At 37.1% G+C, this 19731-nt stretch overlaps 1 protein-coding gene across 1 annotated transcript; it reads right to left on the minus strand.

Annotated features, from left to right (window-relative positions):
• Positions 1-3131: 3131 nt before the first annotated feature.
• LOC149841348 (transcription repressor KAN1-like) lies at positions 3132-10017 on the minus strand. Its single transcript, XM_090004765.1, has 6 exons — positions 8673-10017; positions 8476-8552; positions 7891-7936; positions 7559-7736; positions 3881-3968; positions 3132-3663 (listed from the first exon to the last, which is right to left on the minus strand). Exons 1-6 carry the CDS (start codon positions 9565-9567, stop codon positions 3550-3552), a joined length of 1398 nt encoding a protein of 465 aa, XP_089860891.1. The 5' UTR covers positions 9568-10017; the 3' UTR covers positions 3132-3549.
• Between the last annotated feature and the right edge of the window lie 9714 nt (positions 10018-19731).

The raw sequence follows: 19731 nt of genomic DNA on the forward strand, positions 1-19731 counted from the left end.
GACTCTCATTGGAATTAGTGATGTAGGGACGTGGGCTGTTTTTTGTCCCACAATTGTGATGACTAGTTAAATAACTATTGTTTGACACAGTTGTCAAAAACTATACAGAAAAGAGTCATGATAAGGAAAATACAGGTGAATGGAAGTTCTAAGAAAGGGGGACCCAATAGATAGTCTAGCATGCTTAAGGTAGGAAAGGGTGCATTGGATATTAGGTTTTAGCTTGCAAAGCATGGTGCCAACTATATTATTTATACAAGAGTATGATGCTGAGGACCCCATTCATGAAGCAAATGACACCCATGAAAAAAATAAAAACTAACACAGCTGACAGATTTTTCATAATCCATGCTGTCACTGGCTCTTTCATTCATTGGCATGGTGCATAATTTATGATATATCTTACATATATTATACCCTTTTGTCCTTTATTTGTGTATATGATGGCTAAGCTGTTAACCTGTTAAGATTAGATATACAGTCATTTCATCATGATGTTGGTGCAATCTTTTTTTTTTTTTTGAGGGAACAGAACATGTTGTTGGTGTAATCAGTACAATGTCAAGATCATAAGATGGGTTTCTATTAGCTCACAAGGGCTCTACTCTATGACTTGTGAAAGGTACCAAATTGATGGGATGTCACAAGTTCCAAACCCTAAAGCGTCCGCCGCAAGGTTAAAGCTAAGTGTACTTTTCAGTGGGCAGGGTGAAATTAAAAGGTTTTTTTTTTTTACCAACCCAAGCCTGCTAAGGTGAAGGTAGTAACTATTGACTAGAGGTTTCCCTTGGTCTACCAAAACACACACACACCTAAGTTTTGAATATTGTTAAAAATACAACTAAACTTTTTTATAGTTACAGAAAAACCTAGAGCTAACTACCGTCGAAGTTATCCTTAAATGTGTGCTATTATTAACAAAAGTTGGGTGTGTTTTTTAAATTCTTTTCCAAAAATTTTTGAAATCCTATTGACTCAACTTGGGTTGATGATAACCCGAGTTAAATCGATGGAAGGCTGTTTTTTTATTAACGAAACACAATTTTAAGCGTGCTTTTAGCAATATCAATAATCTAAGTGTTTTTTATTATAGCCAAAACTTTAGATCCGTTTTTTAAAAAATTCTGAAAAAAGGCTTTCTACTTGTAGTTTGTACTTAGGGCTGCAAATGGATCGGATCCAAGATAAAGGTTTTGGAACCTTTTCACTGGACTCTGGGCACTGTTGGAGACTCGCAAAAAAAAAAAAGGTGTGCGTGGACAGCTTGTCCGCGTACACTCCTGACCAGCACGAGACAGGACATGGTGTCCCTGTTCACGCACGTCCCCACGCCAAACGCCCCCTTAGGGAGGCATTTTGCATCATGAATGCACTCGTTCAGGACAAGTGTATCCGTGATGCATTCTTCCAGAACACAAGAATCCGAGGGGGGCGATCTCTGCCTCTAGCGTAGGGCTGACAATGGGTCAGGTACCCGACCCATATGGGTATACCCGACCCAATAACAAGTTGAGGGGTTCCGAGTTCAGGTTTTGCCGGGTCACAAAAGTGGAATCCCAAACCTGGACTTGTATAATTTCCGAAACTTTTTTTATTAAAAATACATAAAAACTAATTTTGTCGGGTTGGTTATCTGATACAAACCCAACCCTTTGACAGCCCTACTCTAGCGTCCTGCCCAAATTCGACACAAAGGGCACTTTGTGTCCCAGTTTATATTTTTCTTACACAAAAACCGCCCGATTTCTTAAAAAAAATCTAGCTTTCAGATCGAATCGAACCCGTGGCTTTATCAAGATCGGGTCAGATTGGATCTGATCGGTTATGAACATGGGTTCAGGTTGGATATACCCGATCCAGTTACACCCCTAACTCCATGTTTTAAATGAAACTCTAACCAGTACAGGAGGGTCATGCATTGTTTCCTCATCTTTGTACAGGCCATTAAAAAGTCTCCAGTAAATCCAAATAGGACCTTCTAAAAGTTTCTTTTTTGCTTGGTCAAAATTAGGGTTAGGCATAGAGCCCTATTAGCTCATTTATGACACACAAGATAAGAAAAGGGCGGTCAAGAATAGAACTTAAAGTAATATGGTTCCTACTTTTCCCGGCCGCACAAGCCTAGGCTAGCTAACTTGTGAACATAATTTATTATTGGGGTCAGCTTACCGTTATGTTCTTTAGGTTGTTTTCAGTATGTTCCAGGAAAATTTCACTGTGGGCCCACTAAAACCTTGCATAAATCAGGTGTCCACAGGCTAGGTTTTGACCTCCCTCCCTCCCTCATTGATATTTGAACGTACGTGTGAGGGCGATGCATTCATTGCTTGTACACCTTAATGTTGAACTCTATGTATGTTGTGGATTCGTCTCTTTGAATCAACTAAAAAGCTTCTTGTTTAATAAACAGTTTTGTGGTAATAGCAGTACTTATTGAAGTAGTTATGAGCCTAAAGAGACCTGATTTACAAAGATATAGCAGTGGATGCAAGCAATGTATAGTTTTCTTCTGGCTTCGACCTTGCCGCAAGAGATGCACACTCCAGGCATCAAACTCGCGACATCCTTCAACTGGAACACCTTAAGCTGACCCACCTAGCCAAGGGTGCAGACCCTTGTTTGCCAGTATGGCTGGACATGTTGTCGCACCAATCATATTGAGGGCTTGCAAGGAAACATTGGCTTTTGATTTTTGATCAGTTTTTTTTTTTTTTTTGGACATAGAAAGCTGGGGTTAGGCAGACCCCTACCTGTTTATTAAGCGAAGCTTAAATAAAAGATTTTTACAAATTTACAAAGGGGGAACCCAACTCGGTTCCATATCAGACCATTGTTGATCATCTGCTGAATTAGGCACGTGATTAATGGTGAGTGTCATGCATAGATTGAATCTCTCTCTCTCTCTCTCTCTCTCTCTCTCTCTCTCTCTCTCTCTCTCTCTCTCTCTCTCTCTCTCTCTCTCTCTCATATTGTGTATCTTACTCCATGATGATCAATTTTGGAAGTCACAAATAATCCTGCAATTTGAAGTCATACTGTAACTTATAATTTTTGGGGGTGCAAAGATCATAAATTAGTCATGAATATATATATTGCCCAACTTCATGAATGCTTCCAAAGTAGAAAGAGAAAAAAGATGAAAAAAACATTCATTTGTTTGGCGAGCGACAATGAGTACAACTTGAAACTAGACCTGATAAGCATAACTTCGTGAGGGCTTTGGCTCCACTTTTCTGCTTTCTTCCATGATTTCCAAATGCTCGCCCAAATCCTAAGTCATTATTAACTTTCCAACTGTTACACAGTTGTGATTCCATGGCTTGTATCCATATTGTACCCAGACTCCACATGGAAATACCCAAACCAAACATTGGAAATGCCCAGTAGTTACATTAATGAACTTATCATAACATCCCCATGATACAACCTATGTCATCTTTTGTATATATATATGTCTACCTGCTCTTCCCATGTTTGCTTTGAAGTTTGACATGGCTGGTGTATGGTGAGCTATACTCAAAATCAATGGGATATGATTTACCAATTAAGTCAATCACCACTGTTGCATTGCCAACCGGGTCTTCCTAGGGTAAACTCCAAACTTGGGTTCTTAAGGTTCAGAAGTGGTGCAGGTGAGTCTTTAAGTTGCATGTCCCTGCTTTCCTGAAATAAACCAATGCAATGTGTCAACTAACCATGACTTTAAATAAACACACACACACACAGATGCATGAGAATACACACACACATGCATGCATGCTAATACACACACATACGCTGGTTGACAATCATGCATCACACTAACAATGTGAGCAGGCCAATTATGCAAATGAAAACCATATGATAAATAAAGGTAAAATGGAGGTAAAATTTTGGTTACCTCAAGTGCATGCCCAGATCCTTCTTGAGATGGCATACTATTAGGTTCTTCTGCATCCCTTGAATTGTTTTGTAACCATGATCCTCCACTGAAAATGTTGATCATGAAAACAAAATGGTCAGTTTGAAGTCCAAACCTAAATTTACAGTGGATGTTCTTGAAAAACATATGAAGCCAAATCAGCTCAAAAGGGTGTAAACAAAAGGCTAGTTTTTCTTTTCCCAATAGTAAAAATTAACTAAAAAGTGCTTTGCGTGTGTGTGTGTGCACGCACGTGCAGAGAGAGAGAGAGAGACGAAAGTAATTCAACATTACCACTCATGAAGATCAACAAAATGTTGAACCCATGAACTGAACAAGAGCAAAAGCCAAAACAAATAAAGAAAGCACTACAGAAAAGAACATGATCAGACAGATAAACGGGCTCACGTTGGAGCCGCTTGACCAGATTGCGGCAAAAGAGAGGTAGCATTAGCAGGAGGGAGCAAAAGATCATTAAGATGCATACGCAAGATCGCATAAACATCTACCAAGATTTTATGCACCAGGTTATTAATGTTAACTGGAATTTGACGAAAATGAGCATCATTTCACGCCATCCAAACAAACCACCAAGAAGTAAGCAACCAAAACAAAAAAAAACATTTTGAATACAAACAAAAACTCCCGTTGCTGAAACTGATTTTTGATTGCTACTTTTCTCTTTGATACCTATTAATTCGGTTATAAGACTTCTTCTTGTCTTTTCTTTTCTTCAGCACCCTATGCCATGTGGGGCGTTACAACCACAGTGATTTTCCAATCCTCTTTGGGCATTGGCCTTTTCACAGAAAGATGGTTGACCATAGGATCTATTTTGCGCCTTTGGTGGGTGGTGTCGGGCTGGATCTAAGAAGACAACAGCCCATTGGCTTAAACAAGCACGGGCTCGAGCTCTTGGGGTGATTAGTTATGTTTCGGTGGTTTGGTTTGTGCTGAAGGCCACGTGAGTTGATGTTGGCTTAGGCAACAGATCACACAGTGGTTGGTCGGTGGTTAGAAATGGTCTCTCTCTCTCTCTCTCTCTCTCTCTCTCTCTATATATATATATATATATATATATATAGAGAGAGAGAGAGAGAGAGATGCAAACATGCTAAATGGACCTTGTTTTCGCTGTTCTGACTCTATAGATGTGTTCGGCATGTGGGAAATATTAGAAAACATACCTTAATCATGTGTTTTCAATAAAAACAAATATTTGACACTTAAAAAATTTACAAAGTTTTTGGGCCGTTGATTTTTTGAACCTTGTAAAAACTTACCCATGTATCAGAATTGAATGCTTTATGAGTTGATCCCTATAAAATCAAGTAGGTAGATCACATATGCATGGTTAGAATTAAAAAAAAAAATTGAAAACCCCATTTAGCATATTTGCATCACATAGAGAGAGAGTAACTAGAATATAAGAACTGAAATATGTGAACTAGAAATATGGTTATTTTCAACACTTTTTTTGCAAATCCAACCATGTGGATGTAGTTGGCATGAAGAATTTTCTAGGAATCAACCATTTTATCACGTATTTTCGATGAAAAAATGTGAATTTTGAATGCTTGAATATTTATGAAGATTATGAGCCATTGATTTTAAAACCTTAAAAAAAACAAGTTTATGCATCAAAATCGGATGATTCAAGAGTGGGCTCTTATAAATCCAATCAGGTAGATCACACTCATACGGTTAGATTCAAGATCAAAGAATAAAAAATCCATAAAAACAATGGTTCACACATTAGTTCTCATATTTTCAGTTCAAATATTCTAGTTACTCTCTCTCTCTCTCTCTCTCTCTCTATATATATATATATATATAGAGAGAGAGAGAGAGAGAGACGATTTGAGATCAAAGGAGCCAATTACATGACAGTATTGACACGATTTGAGATCAAAGGCGAGGTTAAGTGCCATGGTATGTGACACTACCAATTACATGACAGTATTGCATGGGGCCCACAGCTACATTGAACAGACCCCACGTGAAATGCTGTCATGTGATTGTCTGTCAAATAGCCATGGCACTTAGCTGCTCTCTGGATCTCTGCTCCACAGACACACCGCAACTTCCCTTGTTGATCTAATATTATGTGATTAATTACCTACATGTCACGTAAAAGCACTTTAATGGTAAATTTTAGAGTGTCTATCCTAACTCTTCCAGTTACGAACAGAATCTTCCAAAGCCAAGTTGTACAACTTCACCTCATGATTTCTAGTTTCTGTGCACATGGCATAAACACTCCGGTAAAACATTTATTATTATTTTTTGGTTTCATTCTAAAGGTCAAGAAAAAGGATATAAAATCTAGAATACCGGCAACAGAGTAAGCTTTCATATGAAAATGTATGGTAAATTAGCATTGCAAATCCTATCCCATGCTCTCAAACTATCCTAAGAATCTCGACTGCCCAACCTCCATTCTAGAGATTCACAAGATTCATCTCTTTTCACTAACCATACTTGAACTTTATATTGTGGTCCCAGCTACAAATTTTCAATATACGGACATGGGCAGAGAAAGAATAGTGTTTCTAACAGTTCTCTTAATGTGTACCTTTTTTTATTCAGAAAATGCATTCAAGAAAGAAAGATAAGTGCCAAATAAAAAATTTTAAAAAGTAAAAAAAAAAACAGTTTTTCTTTGTACAATACTCATCTAGCTAATCTGTGCCATACCATCTAAGTCAAAAAACTCTTCTTAAATGGACCAAAAGGACTGCAGCATATTCTGTACGTCCGCCTTAAACAATTCCATGTTAATAACTGGCATTCTAGTGTTCTAGGATTAAGTAATCCTCATTTGCAAAATGTTTAGCAGATACTTTTATCAATCAATGTTTAACTAATATTGCATGCAGGTATAAGGCTAATTAGCCTAGTCCTGCACAGGCAACTCCTTAAAGAATAGCTCCAAAAAACCCCAGAAGAGAGAAAACTACAAGACCAAACTGTGACATTAAAGTGTGCGCAAGTCTTCACCAGTGTCCATGCAAACCAAAATGTATGCAACAATTGCAAAGTTATTAAAAAAAAAGAAATAAATAATTAGTTCTAGAGGACTCATTATCCAGTATTCAGGGCTCTTGGTGCAACTAAACAACCCTAGTTTGGATACTGTATACCTTCCTTTTTCTCGAGTGGAATGTGAAAATCTATATATATGAAAAGGAAGAAATAAATCAGTTTGGAGGCAAATGAACTAATGTCAAAGTCACTGATGGGATTAATTTGAAATAAATAAATAAATAAAAATTTCTTCTCTCTTTATATTGAATATTGTTAATCTTCTATTGGAGCAAACAAACAACTGAAAGAAAAAGTCACTGATGGGATTAGTTTATGGTTTCCAAGTGTGCTTTTAATCTAAAGAGTAATCACTTCTTAAAGCCAAGCAAATACTTAACTAAACAAAAGGCAAAAGCTAAAAGCATGACAAAGAGGACGTGGTTGGGATTCTCTAAATCTAAACTTCCCCATGCAAAAAAGCAGATTCAGGAAAAGAGAAAAAAAGGTGGTGGTGATGAGAAAAAAAAAAGAAAAATGTGGCACGTGCGGCTCTGGTTTAGGAAGAAAGAAAAGAGCCAAGAAAGACGATTTTGATTTCTTTTTATCTAGCTTCAGTGTGGCGTTGCTTACCTTGAAGAGTTAGTCCACAATGTAGGTGAGTAATCCATCTCTTGCTGGGAGTGCAATCTGGTGTCCTGAGTTGAGCCGTCCGATCCGAGCTTATCAACGAACCGTCGAAAATTTGCATCGTTTCCCGGCAGGAGCTCGTCTTCTCCGGCCGACCCACTGTCGAATCCATCTGACTGGCCTGAAAGTGAAAGCACCCACGCTGGTTCAGCTTCAGCACAGATCTCACTAACAAACACTAGCTAAGCGTGTTTTTAGAGAGAGAGAGAGAGATGGGTAAAATGGAAATGAGTTTAAAGCTGCAGAAAAGCTGAGGGGATGGGAATGCGAAATACCTGAGGAAGCTGCAGGCTTGTCAGTAGTCTTAACTGTTCGATACATCTGCAAGAGAAAGAGGTAAAAGAGAGCGAGGGGTTAGAGGGCAAGTGATAAAGAGAGAAAGAACCAAAGAAAAGGGAAGAACTGGGAAAAAAACATAGTTCACATTTTTTTTTCTCGATTGGAGGATCCTTTGTGTTCCGCGAGGAAGCCGGGTTGTCATTGACTAGCTATGTGTTGATGTTTGGTAGGATTAGTAATGAAGGTATTATTGTGAAATGATGGCTTATTCTTTTTATCATCCTTATATCATAATACCCCAAACCCTCTCTCTCTCTCTCTCTCTCTCTATATATATATATATATATATATATATATATATATATGTGTGTGTGGGTGGGGGGGAGGAAGAAGCATAGCTGTCTCGTCTCAGAAAACCAGACTGATGGATTCATTCATCACAATCCCATCCATCGATAACTGTGCTAGAGAAAGGAAAATGAAGCATGCCCAACAAAGAAAAGTTATAGATATAGTTTTTATCTTTTCTCTTATATTTCTTGTTTCTTTGACTTGTGAAAATAAGTATTTTGTTGGCTTACCTGTAGATGGCTCTTTACATGAGCAAGAGTCAGATCCTTGACATCCATGAGCTCAAGAACAGATTTTGGCGTAGCCCCTTGATTTACAAAACAAAAACATAGATTAAAGCAAGCTGGAAACCAACAAAAAACCAATAATAATAATAATAATAATAATAGATAAATGAGAGGAGGAAAGAATGGAAGTATTGGCCTACTTTCATGTCCACCAAGGAGTTCTACAGCATGAACGAATCGAGCATGAAGGGTGCTTGTCCAACGCATTCTTGGTGCTCTCATGCTCCTCTTTGTGGGAAGCTTTGAAATGAATCTTGATCTCATCATCACACCATGAGAAGCATCAGATAACCCACCAAAGTTCTGCTGATGTGATTTCAGTAATTCAGATGAAGCAAATGCGCCGTTGAACCTTGCAGCTGCCGCGAATCGATACGCAGCCACCTCGGCCCCGGCCGGTGATGAAGAGGAAGTGGGGCTAGACTGTAAAATTGTCATCAGGTCTAGGCGGCCGCTGCCTAGATGAGGAGCGGAAGCTGAACAAGTTGTTGAAGCAGCAGCAGCAGTGGATGTTGGGTAGGCAAAATGGTAGAGACCCGTCTTAGGGTCTTTGTCGCTGAAGCATCTGCCATGAATTGCTGGATGGTCGCCGGCGAAGAACGGGAACTGACGGTTCTGATAAACCGGAATCCCTTTGATCGGCCGGAGGCCGTCCGATACATCCAACAATGATACCCCTTCGTTTATGTGGTTCATCCTGTTCAGTCCATTCAGATCATGGTGGAGGCTGCTGTATTGATAGCACTGAGGATAATGGCCACTTTGCCTGAACCCGTTGTTTCGAGCTTGATCCTCACTCCTCACTAGGAAGCTGCAGCCTGGGTTTGCCAAGGAAAGTTCCGTGTAGGCCTGGTGGCCAGGCTTTCCGGTGACGGAGCCATCGACGTTCGACTTAGGCGTCCGGCGCCAAAGCACAAGGCCACTGTCATGATCGGCACCGCCACGAGTGGCCGCAGGAGTCCTATCTGGTGGGCTGATGTGCAGCGATAAATCAGGCACTACAGAAGTCTCCATGAAAACCCCTTGATGGGTCATCCTCTCCTACAAGATGCAGTTATGGAAAACACAGATCTTTAACCTTTGCTACTGTAGAACCTCTCTCTCTCTTTTGCTTTGTCCCTACACTCTTTGTTTAGGAAAGTGACGAAGATAGTGACGATGGTGGTGGGAGTTGTTTAGGGTAGAAAACAAGAAGAGGAGGGGGCAGGAAGGCTGCCTATAAAGAATAAGAAATTTGGGCGCTCACGAATCGAAGAGAGAGGAGGAAGAGATCAAAGATGGGGTTTAAAATAACCAGAGATTGGGAATGTAAACAAAGGCTCCCTTCCCTGTACAGACATGCTGCATTAGTCGGCACGGAGTGTGAGAGAAGAGAGGAAGAAAGATAAGAATATGAGAGAGAAAGAGAGGAAAGGTTGGGTTGTTACGCAAAGTGAGAAAAACATGGAAAAGAAGCCAATTCTGCTATCCTCCTCAGAATGTATCAAAGGACAATGACACTCGACCACCACACCTTTAGCGGTAGAAGGGAGTGGTAGTAGTCAAAACTTAAACAACAACATCAGACTACGGGTGGCTTTCCCGTATAACTCGGGTTAAAAAAAGACACATAAATAAGAATTAAATAATAGGAAAAGGAAAAAGAAAAAGGAAAAGAGGAAGGTCTGGTGAGTCCTTTTCATTCCCATTGGGTTCTATGCTTCTTCTTTTTTCACCCCCCACCCTTGATAGCTACAAGGGTTTTCCTATGTTCTTTTTAACTAAGGAAATGCCTGGATTAAATATTTCTGGGTTGCCCAGTAGACATCGTTTCTTAAAAACATTGTGAAAGGAAAGTGAGGGGAAAGGTAACCAAGGTTGGAGATGAAAAGAGAGATCTCTAGGCCACATATTGACTAACATTGGATATGATATTTTGTAATATAAAACTTAGGTCCACATACCATCTTCTAATTCCTTCTCATCCTCCCAAATATTCCCTTCTATAAACTCTACAGGCTTGTCTAGCATATAATTAGATTGATTATGTCATACCCACATGAGCATCCACCCCCCATGTATTGAGTTGACTCCTATTCATCCATATTTCTAACTCCTAGGTTAGATCACATTACAGTAACACCACAGGTATTTTAATCCAAACTGCTCTGGCATCGATGACTTGATTACTATATAGATAAATACAGTTTGTGACTCGATGATTCCCTTGGATGGCTACATCCTTGGATGATTGACGATGCCACTATCACTCAAAAAATGAAAAACCCTAATGCCTAGCTACAAAGAAATATAAAACCACGCTCATTTCTCAAAGCTTAAAGGGTTTTGAAACTACTTGGTTTTTTTAAAGACTCCTTGTCACATGCCCTCTCTGCATAGCATTAATTAGTTGTAGCAGTCCACCACTTAAAATCCATATTTCAATAAAAGGGGATTGAGGTGTCATGGTTTCAACGCTTCTTCCACATCTTTTTCGCGGATGATATCCTTATTTTTGGACAAGCAAGTCAGCTTAATATTGCTAAATTGTGGACTCTACTCCAAATTTTTTCCAAATTATTGGGTCTTATTATAAATTACTCCAAGACCTGCTATGTTCCCTTTAATGGAGAGGCTAATGTGGATTCTTTTGCTTCAAAGATTTTTTGGTGTAATTTTGGAGAGCTTCCCATGAAATATCTTGGGCTGCCTATTCATCTTGGGGTCTATAGAGATCTATTTTGGAAGGAGGATGAGGAAAAAATAGCTCTTAAAATCAATTCATGGGCGAAATTTAACTTAGCTTTTGCAGGGAGGCCCACTCTTGTTAAGCATGTGCTCTCTATCTTTCTCCTCCATTTTGATCAAATTTTCTCAATTCCTCAAAAAACACGAAAGAATATCAACAAGGCTTTTAAGGTTTTCCTTTGGTCAGAAAAAAAGAGTAAAGAGAGGGGGTTTGGGCATTAGGGAGATCGGGGGATGGAATAAATGTCTTCTTTTAAAGTGGCTTTGGTGTCTCATGGTTATGGAAAAACCTTGGGTGAGTGTTTTAAAAGAAAAATATGCCTTAAAGGGGTGGCCTTGGGAATGGATGGGGGGAGGGTGAAATGGGCTAGTGGCTCGGGCATTTGGAAGGGTCTTGTGAAGCTTTTACCTATTTTCTTGAAGTCTATTCGAGTACAATTGGGTAAGGGTGACAAAACTAGATTTTGGAAAGATGTGTGGTGTGTTGAAGGGCGTCTCAAAGATGTCCTCCCTTCCCTCTATTGGGTTGTGAACGGCAAGGAGAAGGCCATTTGTTTATTTTGGGATAATCAGTTTAGATGAGAAATCCAACTTAAAAGGAATCCATCTACAATTGCTTTTGAGGAGTGGGAAAGTCTTATGAGACCAATGGAACATTGGAGACCTAACTCTTTCATGAACACTCCCTCTTGGAATCACTCTAAAGATGGTGTTTTCTTAATTACTTCATGTTACTGCATGCTTGGTCCTCCCACGGTTTTATGACTGCCTTTGAAAGCTCTTTGGGATATGGCATTCTCTGCTTACGGGTTGGTTGGTACATGATCGCATTCTTACGGACTGTGCAATGAAAAAAAAAAGGTTTTTCTCTTCTTAGACAATGTTCTCTTTGTGGTATAGGAGAGGAAAGTTCAGCTCATCTGTTTTGGAGTTGTGACTACATCAAAACATGTTTTATTAGTATTTGGAACATGTCTGATCATTTATAGACATCAAAGCTCAGACTTAGAGATGTGTTTCTTGGTACCTTCATTAAAAGAGTACGTAACATATTGTTCTTCGGGTGGAGGTGCTTTGCTTCGATCATCTAGAGGGTAGTTTGGATTCAAAGAAATTATCCCCAACACTCAAGTCCATCCTTGTCAAGCAGGCTCATTGCTAAGATGGCATTACAGGAGCTGCGTCAAAGAATCACTATTAAATGGCTAGACCTTCAAGATCATTTTATTCTATAATTTGAATCTAATATGTAAATTAATGGAATGACTACTTGTCACTCCTGCTATAAATTCTCTTTCCTCTATGCTGAAATGAAATATTTTTCTTTCAAAAATAAAATAAAAGAGGATTAATTTATTTTTAGGATTAATCAATAATATTATTTTTAAGTTTGTGTCTGAGTATAGTTACTTCAGCTCATAGTATTTAGCACATGTACAATTAAAATATTAATGAATGTCTACAAGTACATGACCAACTTGATTTTACATGTCATATATGGTGAACCTTTTAAATCATCTAAGGATGGTTGGTTTGCCTAATGTTTACGATTGGTGCAGGTTAGTGTTGTGCTCCCTTTATTATCGAATATGATATTGGTTTAGAAGGCATTTTGTAGAATTTGAAAACTAAATTTAGGTGTATCGTGAAATGGAAATGATAATGAAACTTTTTACTATGAGATCATAAATATATAGGTTCTAAGAAGATTTACATTCATGCATAATTAAGACAAATATAGAAAACACTCCAACATATTGCAGTCTAAAGATATGGATCGAGCTAAACTGAAATCAGCACTGCATTGTTTTGTTTTGTTTTGTTTTGTTTTGTTTCTGAGTTGATCCCTTATCAATTCCGAGTATGTTGCTCACTTACTATTTAAATCATTCATAAAATTCTATCTTATCGTTCTTTAAAAAAACCATGATCGAATATCTTGTAAATTATGTAGCTCTAGGCTAGAACTTTAGAAAGCAAAATACGAACATGTTAAACATGAAATTTGTTAAGTCAATTATCTATATAGTAAATCTAGTAATCAATACAAGTTTAAAACCCATGGGTGGCATCCCTTGATGCAAGGTCAAAGCTGGGTGTGCTCCTCAGTGGGCAGGGGGGGGGGACCTCAAGAGTTTTACCAACCAAAGGCCAGCCAATGTAGATCGGTGATTTGGGGGGTGGGGATGTTCAATAATAATAATAATAATAATAATAATAATAATAATAATAATAATAGTAATCAACATGTCATGCACTTCTCAAGCGTGGTGTTAGCCTTTATTTAAGTTGGCACTCAAAGCCATTAGGCTCAAATATGAGAGTACATATTTCACCACAGCCATGTGAGGCATTTTTACTCTTTTTTTTTTAGAAGAAAGGCAACTAATTTATTTATATATTTTTCATAATACATATACTGAGCCAGCACAACATTTGTTTGTGCAGACTCCAATTCGAATGACAATATGTCGCCCTACGCTTACACCAATAGCGAACCCAATTCTGTTAAGACTGCATATCCCCCCGGGCTCGCTGCATACACTCTCACCTGTTTTCAGCTGCAACCCCTCTCTGAACTCCCTGTTTATTCTCTGTTGTACTAACATCCTGTTTGGGGAAGCTTCTTCCAAGATGATCTCATTCTGATACAGCCATACCTGTTGCCATGTGATCAATACCCAACACCTTCACCGGTAATCCCCCTCACCGCGCATTGTGCGGTTTGTTATAAAACAATATATAAAGCACAAGAACACCATGTAATGTGGTTCAGCACGTACGTGCAGTGCCTACATCCACGACTAAAATCGACCCTCTGACACTTGTTTATTCTTATGAATAACAGAGTACAATGCCTGCATATATAGGCACAATGGATGAATAAGCATTATAGCTACTTTCCAGCAATACAATAGGAAAGAGAATAACTGAAACATAGAAGGAGAATATCTCACAGATCAAATGCTATGATATTAGGATGAGATCACTCTCCTAATATGGTAGCACGGTTCCTATGAGAGAGAAATAACTCTCAGTGGCCGCACCGGTATTTCGTCTCCCAAAAATCCCTATGCAGCTTCTGAATCCACTCTCATTCAATAAATAAGTGTGATATAGTCTCTATGGCACACACACACAACCAGCACCAATTGGCAAGGTGAATACCCACCCGTTGAAGATTATTAACAATTAAAATTGCATTTTTGTACAAATGATCAGGAGTCAACTCATCCACAACATTCTTTGCAAATAAAAATGCTTTGATTTCTTGGGATTATTTTAGTTTATGCACACAAAGAGTAGTTCTATGAAAATTAAGATTTTGAGTAAGCGTTGTCACTAGGAACTTTATGTTTTACTATAAGATCTCTTGCAAACAAACATAACTTTTTTATGTAAGAAGCATCAATGAGATACATGGTCCAATAGAAATGGAAATGTACCTTAGATTATAAAGCATTATTTTGTGTATAGGGTTGGAGACTTAGAGGTAAGGGACCACCTACTCCAAACCGTACCTGAGGTATTCCATTTTGTATCACATCTATGTATAGTTGCTTTCATAAAATAAAATCACACATGTACAAGCACGCGCATGCACACACACATATAGAGGGTTACTGTAATATGAGAACTACATTGTGAACTTTGATTTTCATGGGTTTTTCATTCCTTTTTCTTAAATCTAACCACACAGATGTCATCTACATGTGTGGTTTTATAGGGACCAGCTCATGCATCATCCAATTATATGCACAAGTAAGATTTTTTTAAGGCTTTAAAATCAACAACTTAAAATCAACATAAATACTGAAGCATCCAAAAATCATATTTTTTTTATTGAAAATGCACTATCCAACAGTCAATCCATAGCAAATTCACCATGCCAAACACGTCTGCATGGTCGGATTTGAAAAAAAAGTGTGTGTGTGTGTGTGTGTGTGTGTGTGTGTGTGTGTGTGTGTGTGTGTGTGTGTGTGTGTGTGTGTGTGTGTGTGTGTGTGTGTGTAAGGTTCAATCTTTCTTTCTTTTTTATGATGAGGAACCCTTGCTGAAGTGAGGAAACCCCTGAGTGGGGCGTTCAAAAACTATTGACAAGCCTATTAAAGAAATCTGGATCAAATGTATGGATTAGCAGAGTTTTCTACATCTTGTCAAGATTTAACTCATCCATTGATTGTAGTTGCCTTTTTTAGAGTAGGTATGATAGTATTTTAAATTAGGTGACTTCTTTGTCTATGAAAAGGAAAAATTCTTCTTATGAGTTTTCTTGCAATATATTATTCACATATAAGTCTTCCACATGTAAATGCATGTAAAAGTTCTATGTTTTAAACAAGTAACGCCAGTTTAGAAAAGAAATAAATAAGGCCAGAAACACAATTTAAGAAAAAAGTGTAAAGAAACAAGTCAAGAAGCCAACTTTCTCCTTTCCTTATGAGCTTACAATATTTATAGCTTGACTCATTCACTATCATAGAGAACAATAATGCATAAGCTAATAAGGAAAGCTTTCTATTTTTACAGTAAAGAACCCAAAATAAATAAAATCCACAAATTCAAGTGAAATTTTTCTGTTTATTTTTTAGCTACATATTTAGTAAATTCTCTAGTCTTGCTCTTGAAAAGAGCAAAGTTACTTTTATTATTGGCAGTAAAAGATCTAAAGATTAAAACCTACATCTCATTTTATTTACATGATATTTGTATGGTGAATCTAGGACCTTCCAATTATAAATTAAGATCGATTTTCATGCAAAAATGCATACTCACAGGAAGATATTTATTACATCCAAAAAAATTCCACATGCCAGATTCATATGATAGACTAGTCCTTTAGTTTGAAGGATGTTATTTTATTTGTCATTTTATAAATCAAATACAATTAGTTAAATGCAAATATAATGTAGTAGCATGTGGTTGTTGTTCTTAAACAGTTAACACTTGATAAAATATGAAAGATAAGTCCCCCTACACAGGATATATTCCATTTTGAAGTGATATTTGATTCTCTTGCTATTTGATGTACTAGTATGGTTCCCTGGCCTAGGCTTCCCATAGAGAAAAACAACACCAAGTATAATAGAACTATAACAAAAAATTTGGGCAAAGTTCTAAGATTTATTTTGGAACCCAATAGCCCTATGATGGAGAAACAACTATATATTGATTCTAATTAGGCTAAATTAAAAACAAAAATATGAAAAACGAAGCAAGTTTTTGCATCTTATAAATTAGCATGGACACAAGATTCTTCCTACAAAGGGCAAAGTTCATAAAATCACCTTGGCTACCAATGGGAATGAGATTTCCATAATAAACATGTAAGGACTTTCTCTTCAAGAAACTCAAATACAATTGAAGAACTATTATTTGAATGAGAAATTTGTAACAAAAAATACAAAATTGGCATGTATATATAGTAAAATTTTAACTACAGTTTTTTGAGAAAAAAGGCAAATAAATTTTTAACTACACTTATTAGGTACAGTTTCGCAATTAAAATATAATATAAAGAACGTGGGCCTCTTTTTATATCAAAATGTGTCCTTGAAAAGTATCTGAGACACATGAATTGTATATCAGTCATATCAAGGCTGCTTCACTGCTCTTATTCTGAAAAGTCATATATTTTCCTTTAGCTTGCTTCAGCTAAAGGCAAGAGCCCTAGAGCCTGATTATGAAGTTCCTGTCACAAAGTTTGATGGTAAGTAAAGTGCCATGAAAACAATAACATTTTAGGCACTGTAAAAGTTTATTTGTTTAAGTCCTAGCAAATGCCTTAATTAACATAAAATTCTTGTCATTTATATGGAGTCTATTTCCCTATGTTCCATCAAATTCTAATATCCATTTTTCCAAAAATTAGTGTCCATAATGAAGGCGGACAAAGGAAAGAGGATTAGCAATTACAAATAAAAACACTTTAACTAAAGTCAATAATGAACTTTGAGTGTAGCAAATTAATTCATCGCTTTTCTTAGAAGGCTATTGTATTTTCATCAATATCACAACTTTATCTTTCTTTCTTAATCATTTGAATTTTGCATCTCTTCTAACTATGTTAAAAGTTATCAATCCTTAACTATGACAAACATGCAAATATCAATCTATTTGTTAAAGTTCTAAACATAATCATAGCGCAAGTCTATTAGTATAAGCAACCATGTTCTTGTAACAAGTAGATTGAGAGGTGTTCCATTGCATAATCTATACCTTTCTACACTGGAAGAAAGTGATGGAACTCAAAAGTTTGATCCTTTAAAGAAACCATGTATAACCAAATAAATTAAACAACTAATATGGAAAGAATTAAACACCCCAAAAGTCAATATTACTAAAATTCAAATCACTAGTTCTAAAGAAATGGTAATAATTTAAGCATCTTATATATAAAGAGTACGGTTTGGGGTTCTCTTAAGCAGCTGCTTGAAGGCTATAGTTTTTTTTTCACAGAAAGATGAATTTTCTTCCAAATAACATCTGTAAATTATCTATTGGGCATGAAAAATTTATGTTGTTGGTTAATGCCCCTCAATCAGATGAGTTTTTCTCCAGCCTTTATGATATGTGTCCAACACCAACACCCCTTAATTTCTTCATATGCAAATTAATTAGATTGTCCAACCTATAGGTTGTGTTAGATCACGGTCAACAAGAATATAATTAACAGAGAAACCTTATTACTAAAAGGACTTATAAGATCCAAAATAACCATTTAGCCTTTTTGAGAAAGAATGTCTAGCAGTTGAATTGAAGAGCTCAAGGAGGGATTGGTTCTTTGTTATGCCTATTAGTTTGGATTATTTTCACTTGATTGGGTAAGTTGAAAGTAAAATACTCTTGGGATAAAGCTGGAACATAAAGTTCCTCAAAGTCAGCTTTAGTGGGGCATTGAATTCAAAAACTGCTTGAAACTTTGGTAGGCCCAATAAAAAATCTAAAGTTTGAAACCTCCAAAATCTATGCAAAACAAAGTGACTCAATTCGATTGCATATTGCATAAATTTTTTATACTCCCTCCAACCCTATGCACCAAAAATGGAACTAGTTTTAGAAGTTATTGCTATTATGTAAGTTGTAGCTTTCTCTTTGAAATGATTATGATGAACCCTTGGCCCTTCTAGCAGGTGATACCTATTAACGTAGCCATAACATAAATTTCTTCATACCGGACAGCCTGATCTCCCAAGTTAAACCACATCTTTTTAACCAACCCAAGTTAAACCAGATTAAATGCACTATAAAAAGTAAGCCAACTAATTTAAATTTTTTTAATGAAAAAACTAATTTAGTGGACAATATAATTAGATCAAATCAAAGAATTAGCAGTAATAAAAAATGGGAGTACATAACTACAATTCCTCTCCATGGTCCAATGTTTTTCAACAGTACAAGGAATAGAAATATGCGATGAAAAAGCATGTGCTTGCAATTAGTACGAATGGACAAAACTTTGTCTTGGTCGTGCATGGACACAATTGCTATGCAACAATAACGAGATGTGGCCATCCTTGTTTTCGTACACCTCTTTCCAAGTTCATGAATTACAAAAAGCAGCCAATTAAATAAATAAAATAAGTGGTTTTTGTTTCTCAAGACTATTCACCTCTCTCTCTCTCTCACTCACTTTTCAGATTAATCTATAAAACTTAGGTAGGCTTTTTCTTTTCTTGTAAACCCTATCATCATTTAGTTTGGTCCCTAATAAGTTGTTGGGTTTTTTTCTTTTTTTTTTATGCCACCTATAAAAGTTAACTCCAACCATATTTTAAGTTGCCTACAGCCAAAAGAGATTGTTTGTTTAATTAGTAACATTGTTCTAGTTAGAGTTACGAGATGCATTAACTCGGGGGACATGGTAGGCTCTAGTGTGAGCTGAGCTAGACTGGCACCGTTCAAATTAATGCAACTTAGGGAAACTTGGTTATGGATCTCCGGATTAGGACATCAATCCAGGGTCCTGAACTGTATATTTCAAACTTTGGTGGCAAGTAATGTCTTTTTTTCTAAGTGGCACTTAAAAAGAAGAGAGAGAGAGATATTTTTTTTAGTGTTTTATAGTTGGTCATATAGAGATCTTTTTTAGTGTTTTATAGTTGGTCATATAGAGATCTTTTTTAGTGTTTTATAGTTGGTCATATTCCCAACCACGCTAAAGGGGTAGAGAAAGTACGCTTGATTTCATAAAAGCATTGTGAATGGGATAAAGCAAGGGGTGATGGCAGAAGGCCAGTGTGGGAAGACATGTACGGCATGAGGCATATAGCACTACAACCCAATCACACCAATCCAAGGATATCATGTATCATGGTGTGTGGCATAAGGCCAATAATTGATGTAATGATGAAACCTCTTTATGAGTCAAAACTATTGGGATTTGAAAGTCCCTTCGTGCATGCCACCCGTGTGTTTTTAGATAAAGAAAGTCATAGTCATAGTGTGTGTATATAATATATATATATATAT

Source organism: Nuphar pumila, chromosome 4, assembly GCF_984573655.1.
Source record: "Nuphar pumila chromosome 4, dmNupPumi1.hap1.1, whole genome shotgun sequence".
In the NCBI taxonomy this organism is placed as follows: Eukaryota; Viridiplantae; Streptophyta; class Magnoliopsida; order Nymphaeales; family Nymphaeaceae; genus Nuphar; species Nuphar pumila.